The sequence below is a fragment of the Nicotiana tomentosiformis genome, chromosome 12, assembly GCF_000390325.3.
Source record: "Nicotiana tomentosiformis chromosome 12, ASM39032v3, whole genome shotgun sequence".
Lineage (NCBI taxonomy): Eukaryota > Viridiplantae > Streptophyta > Magnoliopsida > Solanales > Solanaceae > Nicotiana > Nicotiana tomentosiformis.
In genome coordinates, this window is record NC_090823.1 from 107,655,689 (window position 1) to 107,678,626 (window position 22,938).

Sequence of the window (22,938 nt, forward strand, 5' to 3'; positions counted from 1 at the left end):
CTACTACTATTTCAATATTAAATGCTTCACTTTGAAAATGTTGAAAAAGGGTAACCTGTCAATTCATGGTTGATGGCTAATAAAGACGAGTATGTGGATGCCCAATCCTATCCCATGGTAATCCCAATCAATCTATCTGTTTTTGTCCCTACACAGCTATGCTCTTACGTTGGACCAACTCGAAGCCTAGTTGTTTGATTGTTTCCTGTCGCAAAGGATAAAATAGGCTGCGTAAGAAGAAGGACAAGGGTGTGGTTTCATTTGGAGTTATAACTTTGATACGAATAAGTATAAAAGAATTTTTACACTATTAAATCTCTTTCGACAAAATCTCTAGAGTGTATCTGCCAATATAACATGTTCCATAAGTCTGCAGCCACTGAGCGATGTAGGAATAAGCTACTTCTGAGCATTGATGGCACATATAACACTTGTTCCCAAGCTGAATGCCCCACTTTTTTGAAAGCTTAAATCGGTTTTATCTTTCACAATTAGCAGAACTGAACTCCACGTAAGGTTCATCCTTGTATCTTGTGGCCGGATTTAGAGTTACATGTTTGGGCTAGCTGTGCACCGAGTACTTGCTATCTCCCACCAGCATAGATACCGTTTAACTTTGCAAGAAAGTTGTCTATGTGGAGCAGCATGATTGTCTTAGCAAATCTTGCTGCTCTTAATATCACCAAAAAGACATGAACAAGAATGAATTGGGCAGTCAATGGAGATGGAATTCATCCATGGAAAGCATAACCATGGTGTCTCAATATTAGCCTGGACAATGCATCCTGAGTAGTCATAATTGTAACCTCACTGATAATAGATATTTTAAAAGTTGGCAGCCAGGTAAAGACCAAACAAAATCAATGGAATTAGTTTCCTCACCCATCAATTGATAAAACTGTCAAGTGTGAACAAAGGAGCTAAGAAAATATAGAGAAACTGGGTAGAGCAGTCCAGCAGTCTAGGGATACAAGTGTTTCTATTCTGGCAAAGAGCTAATACCTTTATTTTTTAAATGGACTTTTTATTTTTTATTTTTTGAAATGGAAGAACTAAATACCTTCATTGCTCACCTTAACATATAGATCACTTTCAACTAGAGTTTCATCGTTGTAACACGTATGGTAGACAATAGCAATTATCAACCTTGAGCTTTTCCAACATTGAGGAAAAAGATGATAAGATCATAGGACTTACTATAAGCAAAGGAGACAAGGTCCACCTTCATTAGTCAAACATGTGTCGTCTAAATAATGTTTTGCAATTACACAATGGTGAAACATCAATTCACAAACTTAATAAATTTATAATTGTACCATAGCACTTCTCAGCACATCACAAGATTTGCATTCGTTACTCGAATGGATCATGGAAGGATAGGAAGCTCAACTTTGTTGAATGAAAAAAAGCTCACACGCCCATGCTCAACCAGACAAAATTTCAAAGGAATACCATGAGAATGGCCCTCAAGATCTTCAATCTCCTCTTTGGAAGGTGGATACTCGCTACACAAAGAAAAATACACCACTCAAAATAAAGCTATTGCGACAGTTAATGTGGATCAACAAAGTCCGACAAAAGAGTGAAGGAAATTAGATAGGTCAAGAGTGAGGGATACAGTGGAAAATATTAAAACAACTAAATTTTCCAGATTCCCATCCAATCCGCTGATCCATCTTACTCTTAAAGATTCAGCAATGCTTAACCCATAGAATTGCTAGACTAGTTTTTCAAGCCCCTATGCTCAGCTAAATAATACTGGGAAGCAAAGATTCAGCAAATTTTAATAGGCACTAGGCACCATTATATAGTGAACCGCATTAACAAGGTACAATACCTAGCAAGACAAAGTACAAAGCAGGGATCACCAGGAGCAGACTTTCTGAATCTGCTATTAGGAGGGTAAACGTCAAAAGCGAGTCTCAATCCACCAATTTGCATATTACTGAACATTTCACTGATGAGAACATTGTTTCTTGATTCTTCATCTCCACTTTGAGCAGTCTCTGGCGGGTCTTGGCTAATAACACAGTTTACTTTTGACCTTCTCACTGACCAAGGAATACCATGACGGCCGACTATATAACCAAGGGATTTCAAGTGCTTATATGCTTCAAAATATTCCAAGGAACATCCACTTTTTCCTTCTGCAACCTTGTTGTATATGTGTTCCAAAGAAAGGGGTGTGTCATCATTGCTAAAGAGATGTAGAGCCCCAATTTCGGCAAGATATCTACATGAAAAAACCAGTATCATTCTTTAAACACTGAACATTGCAGAAGATAATTCTGAAATGAAACATAAATTTTTCATATTCAATTTATAATACAACTATAGTTGTAAAACGACAAAACTCACCTTTAGTAGAATACTCTGTTATCTGTCTTTTTATGTACTTTATCAATTCGCTTTTACTCTCTTTCTCCATCAAGACTACTATTTCTATAATGTTGAAGCAGTAGACAAATGTGCAACTAAAGTACACAAGCATAACTTAGAGGAGTAATGAAACTAACACTTAAAGAGTATGAGAAATCTCTATACCAAAATTGGCCTCCAGATCCAATGATGAGGAAAGATAACAGAAAACGTATGCCAACTGAACTATACAATTTTCAAATTTTGCAGCCTATAAAAACAAGAGAAATAATACCTTTTTCGAGGTTCATTAAGATACTAAAGAACAGTACTTTCTTGCTTTTTTATCTCGGCCAAACAGATCTGATATTTGAATTCTGACCAAATACGCTGAAAAAACACCGTATTTGTCCCCGGTCCTTAACTTCTCATGGTCTATTCTCAATTATGCATGTACTCAAAGTCAATAGCTTTTAACTCTACAACTACAGGAGATAACAAAAAAAGAATTTTCATCACCTACAAAATCTCTTCAATGAAGCAATATATCTTGCCGTTACGAACTATCCCAGTAGTTGTCCACAATCCACCCTTCCTCTCCACGACCTCAGCCATTCCTAACTGGTCAAGCCACCATGATCTTGAAATATCTTTCCTGAAGAAAAGGATGCACATTCACATTCCTTATTCAAATTTATTTCATTATGAAGATAAAACTTCCAAACATAAGAGCATGCTTCTATATCATGAGATGAAACCTGAACTGCAACTTGGGTATATCAGTGGATGCATATGCACAGCAATGTTCATCATCATCAAGATCCTCTCCATAGCCTTCAGAATCACTTGTTCCTTCTGAAAAACTTGCCCACTTAGCAGTTTCCATATCTGGAATTAATTGCAAATCCCTACAGCACAAGTAACAGTCGTCCTAGCAAGTAGAGACACTAGCAATTGATTATTTAAAAAGGTGGAGAAACTAATTTTTATTTAATACATTATTACTATGTAAATAAATCCAGTAATCTCATCAAAATAGCGAGTAAATGTTATACTATGTGGTATAGTATAGTTGATGATTCTGTATATTCTCTAAGCAATTAAAAGTTATTTACTTTAACAAGAGATTACGGAATTCGAAATGAAGTAAAATATTTAAAAATCTTTAAGCAAAATAAAAAATAGACAAAAATGTAACACAAATAATAAACTTTAATTAACCATAAAGAGAATGAGAGCTTATAAATTAAACTAAACTAACACGAATAATAAAAGAACAGAGTTTAAATATTAAACTAACAATTTCAATATGAAATAATTAAACAATTCCAATAAACTTCTCACACCCCACAAAACCTGGAGATATTTTGGGCTTGGTTAGTTTTTTGACTTTTTGGTTGATGAAATTATCAACAAAAAAAACGAACTTGTTTGCCTCTGAGATGTTTTTGGGATCTCACTTCTCTATGTTGCTGCTGTTATTCATTAACAATTTCAATTTTAAAACATAATAAAAATATTAAAAAAAACAAACGAACAATAAAGAAAAAGAAAAATTAAAAAGTAAAAGAGAGCTATAACGTTTAATTCACGGTTCTAATGTTGGGAATTTGCAGCTACCCTGCCTATGCACAGAGTACCTGCCTAGTTTTCTATCAGTATATTGGGAATGTTGGGAGCCTTTTCTTAATCCCTTTGTATTTCCCTCATACTGTTCATTCAGCTCTATAAGAGAGAGAGAAAGAGAAGTGACCTTTTTGCGGCGGTGGGCGGTGCGGTGGCGAGGGACGGTGGAGACAAGGACTGAGAGCAGAGAAAGGAAGGAGAATGAGAGACCAATTGATTTCTTACAGATTGTTGTATTCTGGTTCTAACTTTTAAGAAAGGAGAAGTGTTCAAATACCCTATTTTAATGTCTATCCAGTTTATAATAAGTACTAGTGCCCAACTTAAACAGCCTATATAGTTTCATTATACATTGTGTTACTTCTGATTCTCAATGTAACATTTGGACTTTCTCTTGCTAGAGGTCTCACTAATTTTTCAAATTCTTTATCATGATTTTTTGTAAGTACTAAAGAGAAATATAAAAAATACTACTGTTGTAAATAAAAGTACAGTGACAATATCCGTAAGGACCCAAAAGCAAAGGGCAGAAAGTTCTTTATCCTTTGACTTTTAAATTTTAGTTTTCAACATAATATAAGTTTGTCAAAAAGTAGATCGGGCTAAATCATTAAAAACGAAAGACACTGTCCATAAAGTGCAAGCCTGGTTGATCTGCACTGAGTTAAAAGGAGTATCCATGAAAATGTTCATGATCATTTTTATTTCAATAATGAGTTGATAAGAGTACTGCTGAAGCAGAATCAAGTGAAACTTTATAAGAATATTAGTAGATAAATAGCATAATTGACAAGTATTGATAATGAATGAGGAGCATACCAATTTACATTTGATAACTTAAGTGAACTTGATAAAACTATATCTCAAGAAGGCTGCCCAAGATTAAGTACATGCCACTTTTATTAAAATTTTCAGATGTAAGCCATTTTTTCTCAGAAAAAACATGTAATTGTATCTCGTAAAGAACTTGTAGTATAGAGAGCATATACTAATAGGAAAACTCTATCAAGATGAGAAGACTATCCATAAGTACATTAGTCAACATGCTCAAAGACCTTTTTTTCTAAATCAAGTTACAATCAGAGGACTCTTAGTTAGGTCTCTTAGTTTACTGAAAGATTATACTTTTAACTCCTTTGTTTCACCTTTGAACTTTCCTTCTTATTTGTACAAGACCTTTTTAGTTCGCGAGTTTGTATTTGTGTCAAAGGAATAAGCTTTACTAATCGAAATTTTTCAATGCAGTCAAATTCATCCATAACTTGCATTAATCATGTGACTTATCAAAAACTCTTATTATGTGTCAAAACAACAGCAACAAACGATTATATCAAGAAAGAAGAAAAGGGTACCTCTTCAACAAATGATACTATCTGTAGTGGTCAAATATATGTCGGTTCCTCTAACCTATGTGTATCAACCACTTTAGCGAGGCAGAACAATAAGTTAACAATTTGCGGAAGAAATAAATCATAGATAGTTACTCACCAAGACGTGTAAAGATAACAAGTTATTTGTCAGAAGAAGAGCAATTGTATCAATGCTTGCAACCTGCAGTGCCGCAAACAAGAATAAACGTAAGCGTCAATGTGATTGGCATAGTGAATTTTAGGAGTGAAAACTATAACAGCGGCAACTCAAAAAACTGTTGTCCTACATTCAACCCCTCGGCTCTACGGTTCTTGCTGCCTTGTGGGATTGTTCTTGAATGTGGGGCAGCACTGAGGCACCAAAGAGGCACAAGGGGAATTTCAGCGTATATTGGGTTTCAACATCAGAAGAACATAAATGATAAAACTGTGTTACTAGTAATCAGCTAACTAATGGAGTAACTACAAAGTATCCTACATAACTGCTATATTTTCTTACGCAGAACATTTACTTGCCAAATGAAAACATCAAGACCATTTAACAATTGTCATCTAATATTTTTATACAATACAAATGGAAAGAATGTGGGTAAAAAATAACATCTTCTGTATCTTATGCCATAGTTTAATGTCTAGCAAGCTGCAACAGTATCTGAAAATAAAAATACCATCTAAGTTTATTTATGGCCACTAAGAAACCACTAAGCTTGGAAAGTAGGTAAGGAACCCAAATTCGATGTTTCGAAATTTTGCTCTGCAATAATAGCTGACACAATATTTTTTGCAGTCCTGCAAGTAGCCTATTTATACAAAATAGTTTACACAAGCTAGCTACCTAAAATACTATGAGAAGGAAATTCAGAACACTGTTAAGAAATGGAGAGTATGTTGTCCAGATAAGGCCACATGTGCTCAAGAAATTTATTGAGCCAGTCCAGCTTCAACAACATATAAAGAAAATAATTATATATACATAACTAAGCAACTCTAAAGATGCAGGTTAACCATGTAACTGAATACATACACGGTTATCCGGACAGTAAACCCAAACATGAATTTCAGGAAGTAATTGCTGCAAGCTTTGAGAATCTTGCTCGGCCAATGGATGAATAACAGGTCCTAATATAGTAAATGAAACCTATTGTAGTTGTTTTCAAAGGTGCTGATTGTGTAAAAGTAAAAAACGGTATCTCTTCCAATGATAAAAGTGCAGAAGTGAGACATATGAAATATATCAATGAGCAAGAAGGAGACATAAGTTGAACATGAGCAAAGGCCTACTGTTTCAACAACATGGCTTATAACTGACATATATTAAAGTACTCAACATTTCATACCTTTAAGATAGTAATTAGAAAAAGTAGTTTGGTCCTGAGTATTTATTTCAATTTGAGCAATTCATAGAAACTCTTGTTTATACCCAACCACAAGGGATAACTAAACAACTCAGATTATCCAAATCTTTACTTTGGGACAAATAATGAAAAAAAATAAAGCTCTATAATTTACAGGCTACACATTAAAGATTACAGTCTGATTATCAATTTTTTGAAGCTCAGCGAAGTCAAACTTATAAACCTTCAAACAATAGAGCCGTAGTAAAAGATCCAACACGATAGATCAGCAAACTAACTTTTTAAAACTATTCTTACCTTGAAAGAGCAAAATGGAGCAGCGAAGAACGTCATCGAAAGCCATTAAGATGAACAAACTATTTTGATCTTCATGCTCTTTGTTTCATAGAAACCCAGCGATTGAATCATGAAAAAATACCTAAAAAGAACTTTCAAAACCAATGGGCTTGAGTTTTATACCATGCAAAGGATTATATGTTATTGGCACCCACTAAAACCAAACCAATAACAAAAAGAATAAGTTTTAGTCAAGATAAAAAGGAACCATCAAATAGAGTGCCTATTTCATGACCTACTGGTTCTGGAATATATGAAAAAAATCAAAAACTTTAGCTGAATAAGAAGAACTACAAGATTTATTCATGTTAGGTTCCTATAACCATAAGTATGTATAGCTGCAATTAAACAAACTGCAAGATGACATTGAAGTGGGTAAGCAGACATGTCCAATTGGTCCACTCTACTTTCAATTGCCACAGTCGTTCTTCAAGTAAGGAAAATTTAAGTTTATGTCCTTGTCTTCATTATAGGATGTGGAAAGGCATTCAAGAAGGAAAATTGTGGAGGGCTAACTACCAGAGATACAAAGTTCTATACTACAGGATTATTGCATCCTTAGACACATGACAGCCAACTTTAACCCAAACTTTATTCATATACCAAGGCGAAACTTTGTCAAGTTCGCAGTTTCGAGAAGTAACAATCCAAAGAGTATTGGCATGTGAAAATTAATAATGTGCGTAAATTTATAATCGGATCTCCAAAGCTAACACAATGGACACTACCTTTTTGCAACTAAGAACATTTTTTGAATGATCTAGGACATGCCTTTGTCACTTTTGAATATTGTTGCTTCATTACAATTTTGTACTGGCATCTCTAAAGCGTTGAAAGAAGTACAGAAACACTTAACCGCAATTTGATTGCCAAAATAATGAAAGTATAATTTCTTAATATATTGTTCTTGCCTAATATTTTCTCAGGGCAGCTTTTTCTTTTCGATTGGGCTGTAATATTTTACCATTTTGTCAGCCTGAGCCAATATTAAAGTAACAAACACAGCATAGCAGGGGGAAAAACTTTTTAAACCCATGCAATTACCTTGAAAGAGCAAAAGCGTAGTTGGCGGATGAAGAACTCTACCAATGATGCGAGAAGATAACCAAATCGCTATGTTATTCAAAGAAATCCAGTAACAGATGTAAACTTCGATTAAGAATCTCAATAAAAGTCAAAATTTAAATTTTGGCGAAAAGTAGTGCGACAATCAAAGAGAAGAAAGTATCAAAACCCAAAGAAAAACGGAGAGGAAACAGAGCAAATCAAAGGGATTTACTTTGGTAGAAGAAAGCGAAGAACTGTGCGTTAAAAACTTAGGAGAGAGAAATTGTTCTTCAAACTAATGACCTACTGAGTCTACTTTTGATACGTCAAATGACCAAACTGCCCTCGTCATAACGGAGAGCTCTAACTTTAGCTTGCGTGCGTGTATCAATAAAATAATGTATAAATATAAAATAATATGAATTATTGTGTAATATTGATGTCAGTATATAAATATAAAATAATATGACTACGTGGGTATTTAGATATCTTGTCAAACGTAAAATCTTTTAACCCAAAGTATTAACCAACATAATCTTTTATCCTAAAAAAAATAAATTGGATGGTGAAAATAATAAGACTTAAGCGGAAAATAATTATTCCAAAATCCTATAAAAGCATCAAAAACAAAAGTAACAACAAACTAAATCAAGAAAAAACTTCCAAATGTTACAATAATATTCTATAAAACAAAAACAAAAAAGATTAAGGGAGTTACATCCTAAGGCGTAACTCATATCTCGTTTGGTGAGGAATAAAATAAATAATAAGTTATCTCGATATACTTTGTTGTGTTAGTTTTAAAAGATCCAAAAACTTCTAAGATATAGAATCGGCAACCTAAAACTTGGAGAAAGAAAACACAAAGGTTAAAAATCGGTTAGTCCTTCATACGAACTGGTTTAAATGGTAATACATTGGATCGGAGAAGCGTCTTCATAGTATCAGGTTGAGGTCCGAAGTCAAGTCACCAAGCTTCGAACCCGAAGGACCGATCAATGTCGAGCTCGATGTCATTATCGAGCTCAAATCCAAGTCGAACTATGATGCAAAATGAAGTTATCAAGCTTATGAGGCAGAGACCGACCAACACTGACCCCGAATCAATACAAGGATCCGAGTCAGAATCGAGCTCGAGTCAAGATCGAGAGCTCGAGTCAATATCGAGCTGATAGACAAGAGCCGTTGCAATCCCACTAGAGGAGAGAATCCTGGCAGGAATTATGGAAAAGATAATTTATTATGGGTCTCCCACTATGTATTTTTAATTATATCTAAAGTAAGATCCCTCTATTATAAAGGGGGTGGTTATTATTTCTGTAAGGACCAAGTTTTTGCATACATTGTAACTGAGATATCATACACTCCGCCATTGAAGAGTTATCTTTTTTTAGCTTCATCAATAGATTCATCTTGCTTAATCTATAAATCACCTTTTTCTCAATTTTGCTTATTTTTCATTCTATATAGTCAACACTTGATATTTCTATTCATTCTTACGATTCGTGTCAAGTTATACCACATATCCTTAGAACTACGTACAAATTTAACTCAATCCATTTTTTCGATAAACAGTTTGGCGCCCACCGTGGGGCTAAAGATAACAATGGTTATTTGATACGAATCTGCAAAAATACGCCATTTTTTGCTTGTTTTCGGAAGTGTCTTTGATTTCAGATTAGCAATGACTAAACTATCAATTAAATGGTCTTACCTATCGACAACGAAGCTGGTCTTCAAGATGAGAACAATAACTTGACATCGAGTACCGAAAGGCCGCTTGTCAACGCCGTTGGAGCTCGAATCGAAGCGCCGATAGACATTAATTCGCATGTGGCCATTGAGGTGAACCTACATTCTGAACCTGAAAATAGCATACATGGTGGCACTCGATCTGCAGCTCGAGATACCCATAACGTCGAAGAAAACGGCGTCAGCTTGCGTATGATTTTCAAAATGTTGCAAGCTCAATAGGCAGCGATAGCTCAGTTGCAGAGTCAAACCCAGATACCGAGCAGGCCGGAGCCCAGTTAACCCCGAGAAATTGCACATACAACGGAACCAGCTATGGTGAAATCAAATGAGCAGGAGTGGGGGACTAATCCCGAAATTGCTAAGATGTTCGAAGAACTAACCAACCGAATAGAACCGGAAGAAAGGAGGATCGAAGCAAACGACAAAAAGGTGAAAACATACAACTCCAGGGTTGATCAGATCCCGGGGGCACCACCAATATTGAAGGGCTTAGATTCCAAAAAATTCATAAAAAACCCTTTCCCCCCAAGCGCGGCTCCTAAACCGATCCCAAAGAAGTTCCGCATGCCCGAGATTCCTAAATATAACGGAACTACCGGCCCCAACGAACATGTCACCTCATACACATGTGCCATCAAAGGGAACGATCTAGAGGATGATGAGATCGAATACGTATTATTGAAGAAATTCAGTGAAACCCTCTCAAAGGGAGCAATGATATAGTATCATAATTTTCCATCTAATTCTATCGATTCTTTTACTATGCTTACAGATTCCTTCATAAAAGCACACGCCGGGGCCATAAAAGTCGAGACCAGGAAGTCGGACCTGTTCAAGGTAAGACAAAAGGATAACGAGATGCTAAGGGAGTTCGTATCTCGTTTTCAAATGGAAGAATGGATTTGCCACCAGTCACAGACGATTGGGCTATTTAGGCTTTCACTCAAGGTTTGAACGAATGAAGTTCGATGGCTTCATGGCGGTTGAAGCATATCCTGATCGAGTACCCAGCTATCACTTGGGCCGACATGCATAATCGGTACCAATCAAAAATTAGAGTCGAAGATGATCAGTTGGGGTCTGAACCCGCTGCTCGAAGGGATATCAATCGAGAACAAGGTCCGATCAGGGACCGATACCGACCGTATAGTGGAAACCACATAATCAATGAATCGAGACGTAACCCCGGACAAAGAAACAAAAGAAGTGATCGAGGTCAAAGGTCTCGGGGGATGATGAACAAAAGTGGGTTCGACAGGCCTACCAGATCTAAGGAAGCACCACAGTTATCGGAGTATAACTTCAGCGTTGATGCATCCGCCATCGTGTCGGCTATCGGACGCATAAAAGACACTAAATGGCCTCGACCCATGCAGATCGATCCTGCCCAGAGGAATCCCAATCAAATGTGCGAATATCATGGCACCCATGGCCACAGAACGGAAGATTACAGGCAACTAAGAGAGGAGGTAGCCCGGTTATTCAATAAAGAGCACCTTCGAGAATTTTTAAACGACAGGGCGAATAACCATTTCAAAAACAGGGATTTCGGCAAACAAAACGAACAAGAAGAACCACATCACATCATCCACATGATCATCGGCGGCGTCGATACCCCTCAAGGTTTGGTGCTTAAACGCACTAAGACATCGATTATGAGAGAAAAATGACCTCGAACTCAGGATTACGCACCCATAGGAACTTTGTCCTTCAATGATGAAGATGCAGAAGAAGTCATGAAACCTCATAACGATGCACTGGTAATATCCGTATTTATGAATAAAACTAAAGTTAAACGTGTGTTAATTGATCCAGGTAGCTCGGCCAACATCATTAGATCGAAGGTTGTAGAACAACTCGGTTTACAGCACCAGGTCGTACCCGCAACCCTGGTTCTAAACGGATTCAATATGGCATGTGAAACCAGCAAAGGCGAGATAATTATGCTGATAAACGTGACCGAGACCATCCAGGAAACGAAGTTCCACGTAATCGAAGGCGACATGAGGTACAACGCCCTTTTTGGAAGGCCATGGATCCACAACATGAGAGCTGTACCTTCGACCCTACACCAGGTTCTTAAATTCCCAACATCGAAGGGAGTCAAAACAGTGTACGGAGAACAATCGGCCACAAGAGAAATGTTTGCCGTCGAGCAAGTGAATCCGATATCCTCACCTTCGTCAATAAAGGGATCATATTCAAAAGGGGAACGAGATGCCAAATAGCAATCACAGACATCAACTTTAACCCAACCAGAAAATCAGAAGATCGATGAAGATGATGATCAAAGGATCCCTCGATCCTTCGTGGTTCCCGATGATTCCGACGCTACCCAATCAACGATTAAAGAATTGGAGCAAGTCATATTAATCGAGCATTTGCCCGAACGAAAGGTATACCTGGGAACGGGATTAACCCCCGAACTCAGGAAAAGGCTTATTCAGTTTCTTATCGATAACATAGATTGTTTTGCTTGGTCCCATTTAGATATAATAGGGATCCCACCGGATATAACGACATATCGGCTAAGCCTGGACCCTAGGTTCAAACCGGTAAAGCAAAAAGGAAGACCCCAGTCCGAGGTAAAGCACGCATTCATAAAGGACGAGATAACTAAACTTCTCAAAATAGGGTCTATTCGGGAGGTGAAATATCCCGAATGATTAGCCAATGTAGTTGTAGTCCCTAAAAAAGGGAACAAACTTAGAATGTGTGTAGATTATAAGGATTTAAAAAGGCATGCCCCAAAGATTCTTTTCACTTGCCCAACATCGATCGCATGATCGATGCCACGGTCGGCCACGAGGTCCTTACATTTCTCGATGACTATTCTGGGTATAATCAAATCCAAATGAACCCGGAAGACCAGGAAAAGACTTCATTTGTCACCAAGTATGGAACATATTGTTATAATGCGATGCCCTTCGGGCTAAAAAAATGCAAGAGCTACTTACCAACGCCTAGTAAATAAAATGTTTGAGGAACAAATAGGTAAATCAATGGAGGTTTATATTGATGACATACTAGTTAAGTCCTTGCGTGCAAAGGACCATTTGGCTCATTGGCAGGAAACATTCGAGATTTTAAGGAAATACAACATGAAGCTCAACCCCGAGAAATGTGCTTTCGGGGTCAGTTCGGACAAGTTCCTCGGCTTCATGGTATCAAATCGGGGGATCGAGATTAACCCCAATAAAATCAATGTCATCGAAGATATCGCCATCGTGGACAGTGTAAAAGCCGTGCAGAGGCTAACAGGATGGATTGCTGCCTTAGGCCGATTCATTTCAAGGTCGTCAGATCGAAGTCACGGATTATTCTCTCTACTCAAAAAGAAGAACGATTTCGCTTGGACCCCAAAATGCCAACAGGCATTAGAGGAATTAAAGCGATATCTATCGAGCCCACCACTGCTTCATACTCCAAAAACAGACGAAAAACTTTGCTTGTACTTAGCAGTATCGAAAATCGCGGTAAGTGGTGTCCTAGTTCGAGAAGAGCAAGGTACACAATTTCTCGTTTATTGTGTAAGTCGAACCTTAGGAGAAGCAGAAACTAGATAATCACACTTAGAAAAATTGGCACTTGCACTGATAAGCGCCTCTAGAAAGTTAAGGCCATACTTTCAATGTCACCCCATATGCGTATTAACCACTTTCCCACTTCGTAATATTTTGCATAAGCCCGAACTATCAGGCCGATTGGCCAAATGGGTCATCGAACTCAGTGGGTACAATATCGAATATCAACCCCGTACGGCCATCAAGTCTCAAATTTTAGCGAACTTCGTGGCCGATTTCACGCCAACCCTCGTACTCGAAGTCGAAAAGGAACTCTTATTGAAATCGGGTACATCATCGGGGGTATGGATCCTTTTTATAGACGAGGCTTTGAACGTGAAGGGGTCCGGGCTAGGCATCGTTTTAAAGCCGCCTACAGGTAGCACTATTAGGCAATCTATCAAAACTACTAGATTGACTAACAATGAGGCCGAGTAGGAGGCCATGATTGCAGGTCTTGAGCTAGCTAAAAGCTTGGGAGCAGAAGTCATTGAAGCCAAATGTGACTCTTTACTGGTGGTAAATCAAGTAAACAAAACCTTCGAAGTTCGAGAAGATAGAATGCAAAGGTATTTGGACAAACTGCAGGTCACTTTGCACCATTTCAAAGAGTGGACTTTACAGCATGTACCACGAGAACAAAATGGTGAGGCCGATGCACTTGCAAATTTAGGATCATCGATCAAGGAAGACGAGATAAGCTCGGGGATTGTCATTCAACTCTCGAGATCCGTGATCAAAGAAGGACATACCAAGATAAATTCTACAAGCTTAACTTGGGATTGGAGGAATAAGTATATTGAATATTTGGATAACGGAAAGCTCCCATCGGACCCTAAAGATTCGAGGGCCCTATGAACCAAAGCTGCTCGATTCATATTGACTGTAGATGGAATATTATACCGAAGGACATTCGATGGACCATTGGCAGTATGCTTAGGTCCAGGAGACACCGACTATATCCTACGTGATATTCACGAGAGTACGTGTGGAAATCACTCCGATGCCGATTCATTAGTCCGAAAACTAATCAGGGCAGGGTATTATTGGATCGATATTGACAAAGATGCAAAAGAGTTTGTTCGAAAATGTGACAAATGTCAGAGGTTTGCACCAATGATCCATCAACCCGGAGAGCAACTTCACTCAGTCCTATCCCCATGGCCATTCATGAAATGGGGAATGGATATCGTCGTCCATCTGCCATCGGCCCCAGGTAAAGCTAAGTTCATTTTATTTATTTATGACTATTTCTCTAAATGGGTTGAAGCACAGACGTTCGTGAAAGTAAGGGAGAAAGAGGTTATAGACTTTATCTGGGATCATATCATATGTCGATTCGGATACCCGCTGAAATAGTGTGTGACAATGGAAAAAAGTTTATCAGCGGCAAAGTAACGAAATTCCTCAAAGACTACAAAATAAAAAGGATATTATCAACACCGTATCACCCTAGTGGGAACGAATAGGCCGAATCAACGAACAAAACTATCATTCAAAACCTAAAGAAAAGGTTGAACGACGCTAAGGGAAAATGGAGAGAAATCCTACTTGAAGTTCTTTGGGCATATCGAATAACATCAAAATCTAGTACGGGGGCAACCCCGTTCTCCTTATTATATGGCTCTGAAGCCTTGATTCCAGTCAAAGTCGGGGAACCCAGTGCCAGGTTTCGATATACAACAAAAGAGTCAAATAACGAGGCTATGAATACTAGCCTCGAATTATCGGATGAAAAACGAGAAGCTGCTTTCGTCCAATTGGCGGCCCAAAGCAGTGAATCGAAAGATACTATAATCGAAGAACCAAGCTTCGCCATTTTAAACTCGGGGACTTAGTGCTAGGGAAAGTCACCCTCAGTACCCGAAATCCAAGCGAAGGAAAACTGGGTCCAAACTGGGAAGGACCATATCAGGTTCTTGAAAACGTCAGAAAAGGATCCTACAAGCTCGGTATTATAAACGACAAACAACTATCAAGCAATTGGAATGTGCCTCACCTAAAACGATACTACTGCTAAGGTACAACCCTCCCATATTCGTTTATATTTCGAAACTAACCCTTGCAGGAGTCCGATCAGGAGCAAGGATGGATCCTTCAATATGAAGCCCTAGGTCTGAAAGCATGCATTGCACTCTTTTTCCCTTAGACCGATTTTATCCCAAATGGGTTTTTCGGCAAAGTTTTTAATGAGGCAACCATTGATCGTGCTAACTTAGAAATAATTCGACAGTATCTGAGGCCTCTTTACAATGGACCTCGAATACTGGGGGGGCATTAGCCCTCAAATATATCAAGTTCGATCCAAGAAAGTTACTTCATAACAACAGGGTTCCGATAGGAAAAATTGTAAAAGCCAAATGGTCAAAACGAACCATGCTCATGTAGTTAGCCCGAGCCTTGACGCAAAACATGAACACATGTATAATGACTTACAAAGAAAGTTTTTTACCGATATCTTATATCCAAGAAAAATTCCTCTATTTCGAGATTTATTATGCAAACAAGATTAAGGTAAATCAACGAGTTCGAGCAACATTCACTCGACTACTAAGCCTACGAGCTACATTACATCGAGTTCGAGTCACACACTTGACCATTAAGCCTACGGGCTACATTATTTCGAGTTCGAATCACTCACTCGACTAATAAGCCTACGGGCTACATCATCTCGAGTTGGAGCAATCACTCAATCGACCATTAAGCCTATGGGCTACATTACTTCGAGTTCTAATCAGTCACTCGACCATTAAGCCTACGGGTTGCATTACCTCGAGTTCGAATCACTTACTCGACTACTAAGCCTTTGGGCTACTCTTACTTCGAGTTCGAGCAAGCACTTACTCGACTAAGCCTACGAGCTACATTACTTCGAGTTCAAAATTACTCACTCGACTACTAAGCCTACGAGCTACTTTCATTCGGAGTTCGAGCAAGTGCTCACTCGACTATTAAGCCTACGGGCTACATTACCTCGAGTTCGAATCACTCACTCGACTACTAAGCCTACGGGCTACTCTTACTTCGAGTTCGATCAAGCACTCACTTGACTAAGCCTACGGGCTACATTACTTCGAGTTCGAAATCACTCACTCCACTACTAAGCCTACGGGCCACTTTTATTCCGAGTTCGAGCAAGCTCTCACTCGACTATTAAGCCTACGAGTTACATTACTTCCAGTTCGAATCACTCACTCGACTATTAAGCCTACGAGTTACATTACTTCGAGTTCAAGTCACTCACTCGACCATTAAGCCTACGGGCTATATTATTTCGAGTTCGAATTACTCACTTGACTAATAAGCCTACGGGCTATATCATCTCGAGTTTGAGCAATCACTCACCCGACCATTAAGCCTACGGGCTACATTACTTAGAGTTTGAATCACTCACTCGACTACTAAGCCTACGGGATACCTTATTTCGAGTTCGAGCAAGCACTCACTCGACCATTAAGCCTACGGACTACATTACTTTGAGTTCGAATCATTCACTCGACTAATAAGCCTACGGGCTACATTACCTCGAGTTCGAATCACTCACTCGACTACTAAGCCTATGGGCTACTCTTATTTTGAGTTCGAGCAAACTCTCACTCGACCATTAAGCTTACGGGCTACATTACTTCGAGTTCGAATCACTCACTCGACTGATAAGCCTACGGGCTACATCATCTCGAGTTGGAGCAATCACTCACTCAACCATTAAGCCTATGGGCTACATTAGTTCGAGTTCGAATCAGTCACTCGACCATTAAGCCTACGAGCTACATTACCTCAAGTTCGAATCACTCACTCGACTACTAAGCCTACGAGCTGCTCTTATTTCGAGTTCGAGCAAACTCTCACTTGACCATTAAGTCTACGGGCCACATTACTTCAGGTTCAAACAATTACTCAACTCGACTATGGGCTACCTTATTTTGAGTTTTGAGCAAGCACTCACTCAGTTATGAAGGCTACAAGATCCAAATTAGATCAAATTGCCTAAAACCTTATGAAAGCCTTCATAAGGCATGAATAAAACAAAATCTTCTCAAGGCAGAGAATAAAATGGAGGCGAGTCAGGAAAAGAAAAGATCTTTATATATACAAGAATATTTACAATGTCCGAACAGGGCACTACACAAAAAAACCAAAATGAAAACTAAGGGCTAAGTTTCTTGGTTATCTACGGGGACAGTCTCTTCTACATCAGGCTCCTCCCCGCTCTCGGACCCACTCTTGCTCCCATCATTGCCTTCATCATCATCACCACCACCATCATCATCGGAAGCCAAGGCTTCAGCATCGGCTTCAAGCTCTTTTGCTCTTTTTATCTCTTCGGTAAGATCGAAGCCTCGAGCATGGATCTCTTTGAGGGTCTCCCTCCGAGATCGGCATTTAACAAGTTCGGCAACCCAATGTGCTCAAGTATTGGTGGTCTCGACTGCCTCTCTTGCTTGTACCTGAGCAGCTTCAGCATCCGCCCGATAGACGGCCACTAATGCATCCGCATAGGACTTTGCCTTTTCGGCATCAGATTTGGCCTTGGCAAGTTCGGAGGCCAACCGAGCCTCGAGTTCCTCAATTCTTCTCACTTGAACTGAGCACTTCTCCTTCATGCCTTGAAGTTAGCTTACAGTCGATGACAATTGGGCCTGAACAGTCTCCTTTTCTGCAACAAGACGGTCCATGCCATCTTTCTATCCCATGGTCTCTGCCCTTATTATATCAACTTCTTCACGAAGCTGCCCGATCATCTCGAGTTTCTGCTGCAGCTATGAGATCGAAATATTAGCCTCCGATCCTGAATTAAGCCCATGAGTTCTTAATATTATCATTACCTACTCGGTCAGGTCAGTCTGGTCTTGATGAGCCTTGGCCAACTCAGCTCGATGGCCTTTGATTTCTTCTTCTCTTTGACCGGAAAGGAGTCTGAGGGCGTTCCTCTCCTCCATAGCTCGTCAGAGGTCGGCCTCGAATCGATGTAGCTTAGCTCGAGACCGAGAACATGCTTCTCGATGAACCACCACAGCCTGTGAAGAAAGAAGAAAAGAAGTTAGAAAAGAATAGCAAACATAAAAATAATATCAACGAAGAGAGTTAAAGCTTACCCGATTCATAACTTACTGCACTTCGTAGAAAAGGCCCGACACATCACTAGGGCCAGCAGCGTCCTCGACCCCAGTAAACAAATCACTGAAGGGGTCCTCCCCTTCATGATACCGGCTCATCTCGAGGGCCCCCAAAGCCTGGGCTTCCCGAATCGCCCCTTCGAAAAAAGCAGGGAGAGTGGGCGAGTCTCCGATTACTATTGCCCCAAGCGACTCGCTTGGGGCGTTCTCCTCAGTTCGGAGAGCTTCAGGACCGGCCCCTTTTGATATACCCACTGTTTGTTGACTTCAGTGGGAAGCATCCTCGATCTCCAATGATTTGGGGACTCTACCCGAACCTTCTCCCGACATCTCCTTAGTCTGAGGCGGAGCTTTATAAATCACTATTGATTCAGCTGCCTTTGGGGCATCGGTGGATTTCTTCATTCGGGTTACTAGCACGGACCTGCCATTTTTTTTCTCTTCTTCTTCTTCTTCATCCCTTAGATGCAGAGCTGATTCTACGGTCAAAGGAATGGTATTCTTCCTCGACTTTCAAGCCATCCTCATCTTCAGTTTTGGATTTTCGGAGGCGGAGACCCTTTTCTTCTTATTATCCTTCACCGGCTTTGGATCAGAGGCCGAAGCTTCTTCCTTGATGGACGAGGGCCTCAAAACCGCATCTTTTCCCACACCTACATACAGGAAAATTGGTTTAAATATATGGAAAACATCTCGTTCAAACTACCAAAGATACGAGAAAGAAGCTCACCATGATTTTTGGCCTCCCATCGGCCCTTTGACAAATCACGCCACAAGCGCTCGGCATATGTGGAGGTCGAAGCTAGATCCCGTACCCAGTTCTTGAGATCGGGGACTGCACCAGGCATCCAAGGAGCTGCTGCATCACGAAAAAAGGGATATCGGTGAGAAAAGGAACGAAGGGGCAAAATAGTAGGAGATAACAGCAGAATTGCACTTACACTTCATGTTCCACTCCTCGGGAAAGGACATCTTTTCAGTCGGAATCAGGTTCGAAGTCTTTACTCGAACGAACCTTCCTATCTAGCCTCAATCCCTGTCCTCGTCTATACTCAAGAACAGAACCTTGGTAGCTTGACGCTGAAGTTCTATTAACCCGCCTCGAAAGAGGCAAGGACAGTACAATCGGATGAGATGGTCAAGGGTGAAAGGCATCCCCTCGATTTTGTTCACGAAGTAACGGATCAAAATAACGATCTGCCAAAAAGAAGGATGGATCTGGCCTAGTATTATTTGGTATTGACGGCAAAAGTCAATAATAACAGGGGCGAGAGGACCTAAGGGTAAGTATACACACTTAAAAACCCTTTCACGTAAGTGGTGATATCTTCTTCAGAAGACGGGATTACTATTTCTTTGTTCTCCCAATTGCAATCTTTCTTTAGCTGTTCGAGGTGCCTCTCGGTTATCGAACACATATACCTCGATACAGGCTCACATCGGCCGAGAACCGACGAGCCTTTGTCGACCTTAAAATCAGATGTAAGAACACATGCCCCAGGAATGCATTCCTCAGGCCGTGGCTCCACCGGTGTTTTGTCGGCGGCAGGCTGTGAAGGAGAAGCTTTTTCTTTCTAAGGAATGATTTTTGATGTTTTTGCCATTTTTTTGGATTTAAAGATCGAGAATAGAAGGAGGTAATAAAGATTTGGTATTTTTGAAGAAAGGTTTTTGCAGAGAAGAATCACAGATTTGCGAGTGAATTCAGAAAGTGTGAGAAAGAAGTTAGAAAATTTAGAGTTTGAAGATGTAAAAGTGATTAAAAGTGAAAAGGGGTTATTTATAGGTATAGCAATGGCGGTTCAATTTAGATAATGGTTGACCATCGTCTGACACGTATTAAATGCCTTGAAAAAACTAAACCGACGGGACAGCTATCACGTGTGTTATGATCGAGCCCAATGCGAACGTCAGCTTATATCTGATCGAGTCGTTGTGAAATCATGTCGTTTGTCGCTACATCCTTCCCGAGAAATGAGGGAACTATCTGTAAACGGTAAAAACCGGTTAATCCTTCGTACGAACTAGTTTAAATGGTAATATATTGGATCAGAGAAGCGGTTTCATAGTATCAGGTTGAGATCCGAAGTCAGGTCACCAAGCTTCGAGCCCTGATCGGGTCGAAGCCTGCACTACTATTGAGTAGCGAGGATGGTCGATGCAGTTTTACCCAACAAGGTCGGGATCGAATCCACAAGGAGTTAATTGATTTGAAATTAGATTTATATCTAAGTCTAGATGCGTGTTTTGTTCCTAATTACGCTTCTACACATTTTGGTTTTGATTCTACTTCTAATTCTATTCTATTGTATGCAATGATTAAAGCTAAGTACAATATTTTTTATGTTTGTTTTCAAATGTTTAAAAGAACTAGGGTAGTGACTTCCGCCTAGGTGGACATCTAACGGGTAGCAAGAATCTAGGGAAAGCTTGATTAATTTGGGGTCGTAATATAGCTATCGCACCCAAATACTCACTCTATATCTCTCGATAGTTTGAGTGATTTTGCCCAATTTGGCTTTCTCAAGTCCAAATAGGTATTCATGCAAGTCATGTGATATTAGCTCAAGTCGGGTACTATTATCTCTAGGTTTAACTCTTTAATTGGGTCTATCAATTTCTTGAGTTCACCCCAATTCCTTGTTAGCCTAGTTTTTCTAGGCTTAATCCCTCTTTCTCAAGAAGAGACCAAGTCATAAAGGCATGAATCAGTGTTTGCAACTATTAATTCTACAATTCTAGCAAGAACTAGGCAAAATATCACTAACTCATAAACATTCAAGCCCTAAAATTCAGTACTCATTAAATACCCACCCTAGGGTTAGGTCACAACCCTAGCTATGGGTCTAGCTACTCATAGAAATAGCAGAAATCAAAGATGAAAAGAAGATAAAATTCATAATAATAGATTAAAAGATGAAAATCTAATGTTATAAGGTGAATCTAATACACAATTATCCAAAAGAGAAGTTCCAGCCGTCTCACATGCTCAGCAAAAATACAACATAACCTAAAAATGACAAAAAGTTCTATTTATACTAAGCTGAAATTTCCGGACAAAATACCCCTGCGGAGGTTACGCGGCCGCGTAATTCTGACTGCGGCCGCACTCCTGCTTTAGCGGCCGCGTAATTCTGATCGCGGTCCGTGTTCTTCACTTTTGGATATAGGTTTTGCGGACCGCGTAATTTCCATCGCAGTCACTTAGGAGACTTCCGCGGCCGCATAATCTTGACGCGGACCGCACTTCTTGTTTTTGCTTAAAATGTAATCTCTCTGAACTTCAGCGACCGCGGTCCGCGTAATTCCAATTGCAGACGCGTAGGTACTTTCGCGGCCGTACTTTTCTGACGCAGTCCGCGTTCATGTTTTAGCCCAAAAATCTATCTCTCTGAATCTTCCTTTCGCGGACCTCGAAATAGTGCTCGCGACCGTGTTGTAGCTTTCGCGGCCGCACAATATTTGTGTGGTCCGCGTTTTACATCTTTTGGCCCAGTCTTGATTTTTGTTTAAGTTTTAACTCATTTATGAGTTGATTATGACTCCTTTGGCTCATTTTGAACAATCCCTACAAGCAAGCATAGTACATTAGTTTCCGAAAATACCTTCACTCATTTTTGGCCCTAAACACAAGTAAAAGAGAGCAAATAACAGGTTAAAATCTCTACTTATCAAGCCCGAGGAACCGATTAATGTCGAGCTCGATGTCATTATCGAGCTCGAATCCAAGTCGAACTATGACGCAAAATGAAGTTATCGAGCTTATGAGACAGAGACCGACCAACACTGACCCCAAATCAATACAAGGATCCGAGTCAGAATCGAGCTCGAGTCAAGATCGAGAGCTCGAGTCAAGACCGAGAGCTCGAGTCAATATCGAGCTGATAGACAAGAGCCGTTGCAATCCTACTAGAGGAGAGAATCCTGGCAGGAATTATGGAAAAGCTGATTTATCATGGGTCTCCCACTATGTATTTTTAATTATATCTAAAGTAAGATCCCTATACTATAAATGGGATGGTATTATTTCTGTAAGGACCAAATTGTTGCACACATTGTAACTGAGATATCATACACTCCGTCATTGAAGAGTTATCCCTTTTTAGCTTCATCAATAGATTTATCTTGCTTAATCTATAAATCACCTTCTTCCCAATTTTGCTTATTTTTCATTCTATATAGTCAACACTTGATATTTCTATTCATTCTTACGATTCGTGTTAAGTTATACCACATACCCTTAGAACTACGTACAAATTTAACTCAATCCATTTTTCGGGTAAACAACAATACCAAGTTAAGAACATAAAAGAAGATGGTAAATAAAAGCAAAAGCACTAATAAGCAATAAAAGAGTTTGAATCACAATCAACGATTAAGACTTAATAAAAATATCAAACTTGTCATATGG

General features: G+C 39.4%; 1 protein-coding gene across 1 annotated transcript; it reads right to left on the bottom strand.

The window, feature by feature from the left end:
• Nucleotides 1-1,193: 1,193 nt before the first annotated feature.
• Nucleotides 1,194-7,033, bottom strand: LOC104119042 (probable tRNA-splicing endonuclease subunit sen54). Its single transcript, XM_018778569.2, has 8 exons — nt 7,007-7,033; nt 5,642-5,705; nt 5,473-5,535; nt 4,112-4,161; nt 3,117-3,266; nt 2,882-3,013; nt 1,838-2,233; nt 1,194-1,505 (listed from the first exon to the last, which is right to left on the bottom strand). Exons 5-8 carry the CDS (start codon nt 3,242-3,244, stop codon nt 1,367-1,369), a joined length of 795 nt encoding a protein of 264 aa, XP_018634085.1. The 5' UTR covers nt 3,245-3,266; nt 4,112-4,161; nt 5,473-5,535; nt 5,642-5,705; nt 7,007-7,033; the 3' UTR covers nt 1,194-1,366.
• Nucleotides 7,034-22,938: the final 15,905 nt, after the last annotated feature.

Excerpts from the sequence above, each read along its gene's own strand:
- LOC104119042 (XM_018778569.2), bottom strand. The coding sequence starts at position 3,244 with ATGGAAACTGCTAAGTGGGCAAGTTTTTCAGAAGGAACAAGTGATTCT. Across the intron at positions 2,234-2,881 it reads TGCTTCATTGAAGAGATTTT|ATATCTTGCCGAAATTGGGG; the intron begins GTAGGTGATGAA and ends TTTTTCATGTAG. Across the intron at positions 1,506-1,837 it reads TTTGTACTTTGTCTTGCTAG|CGAGTATCCACCTTCCAAAG; the intron begins GTATTGTACCTT and ends TTCTTTGTGTAG.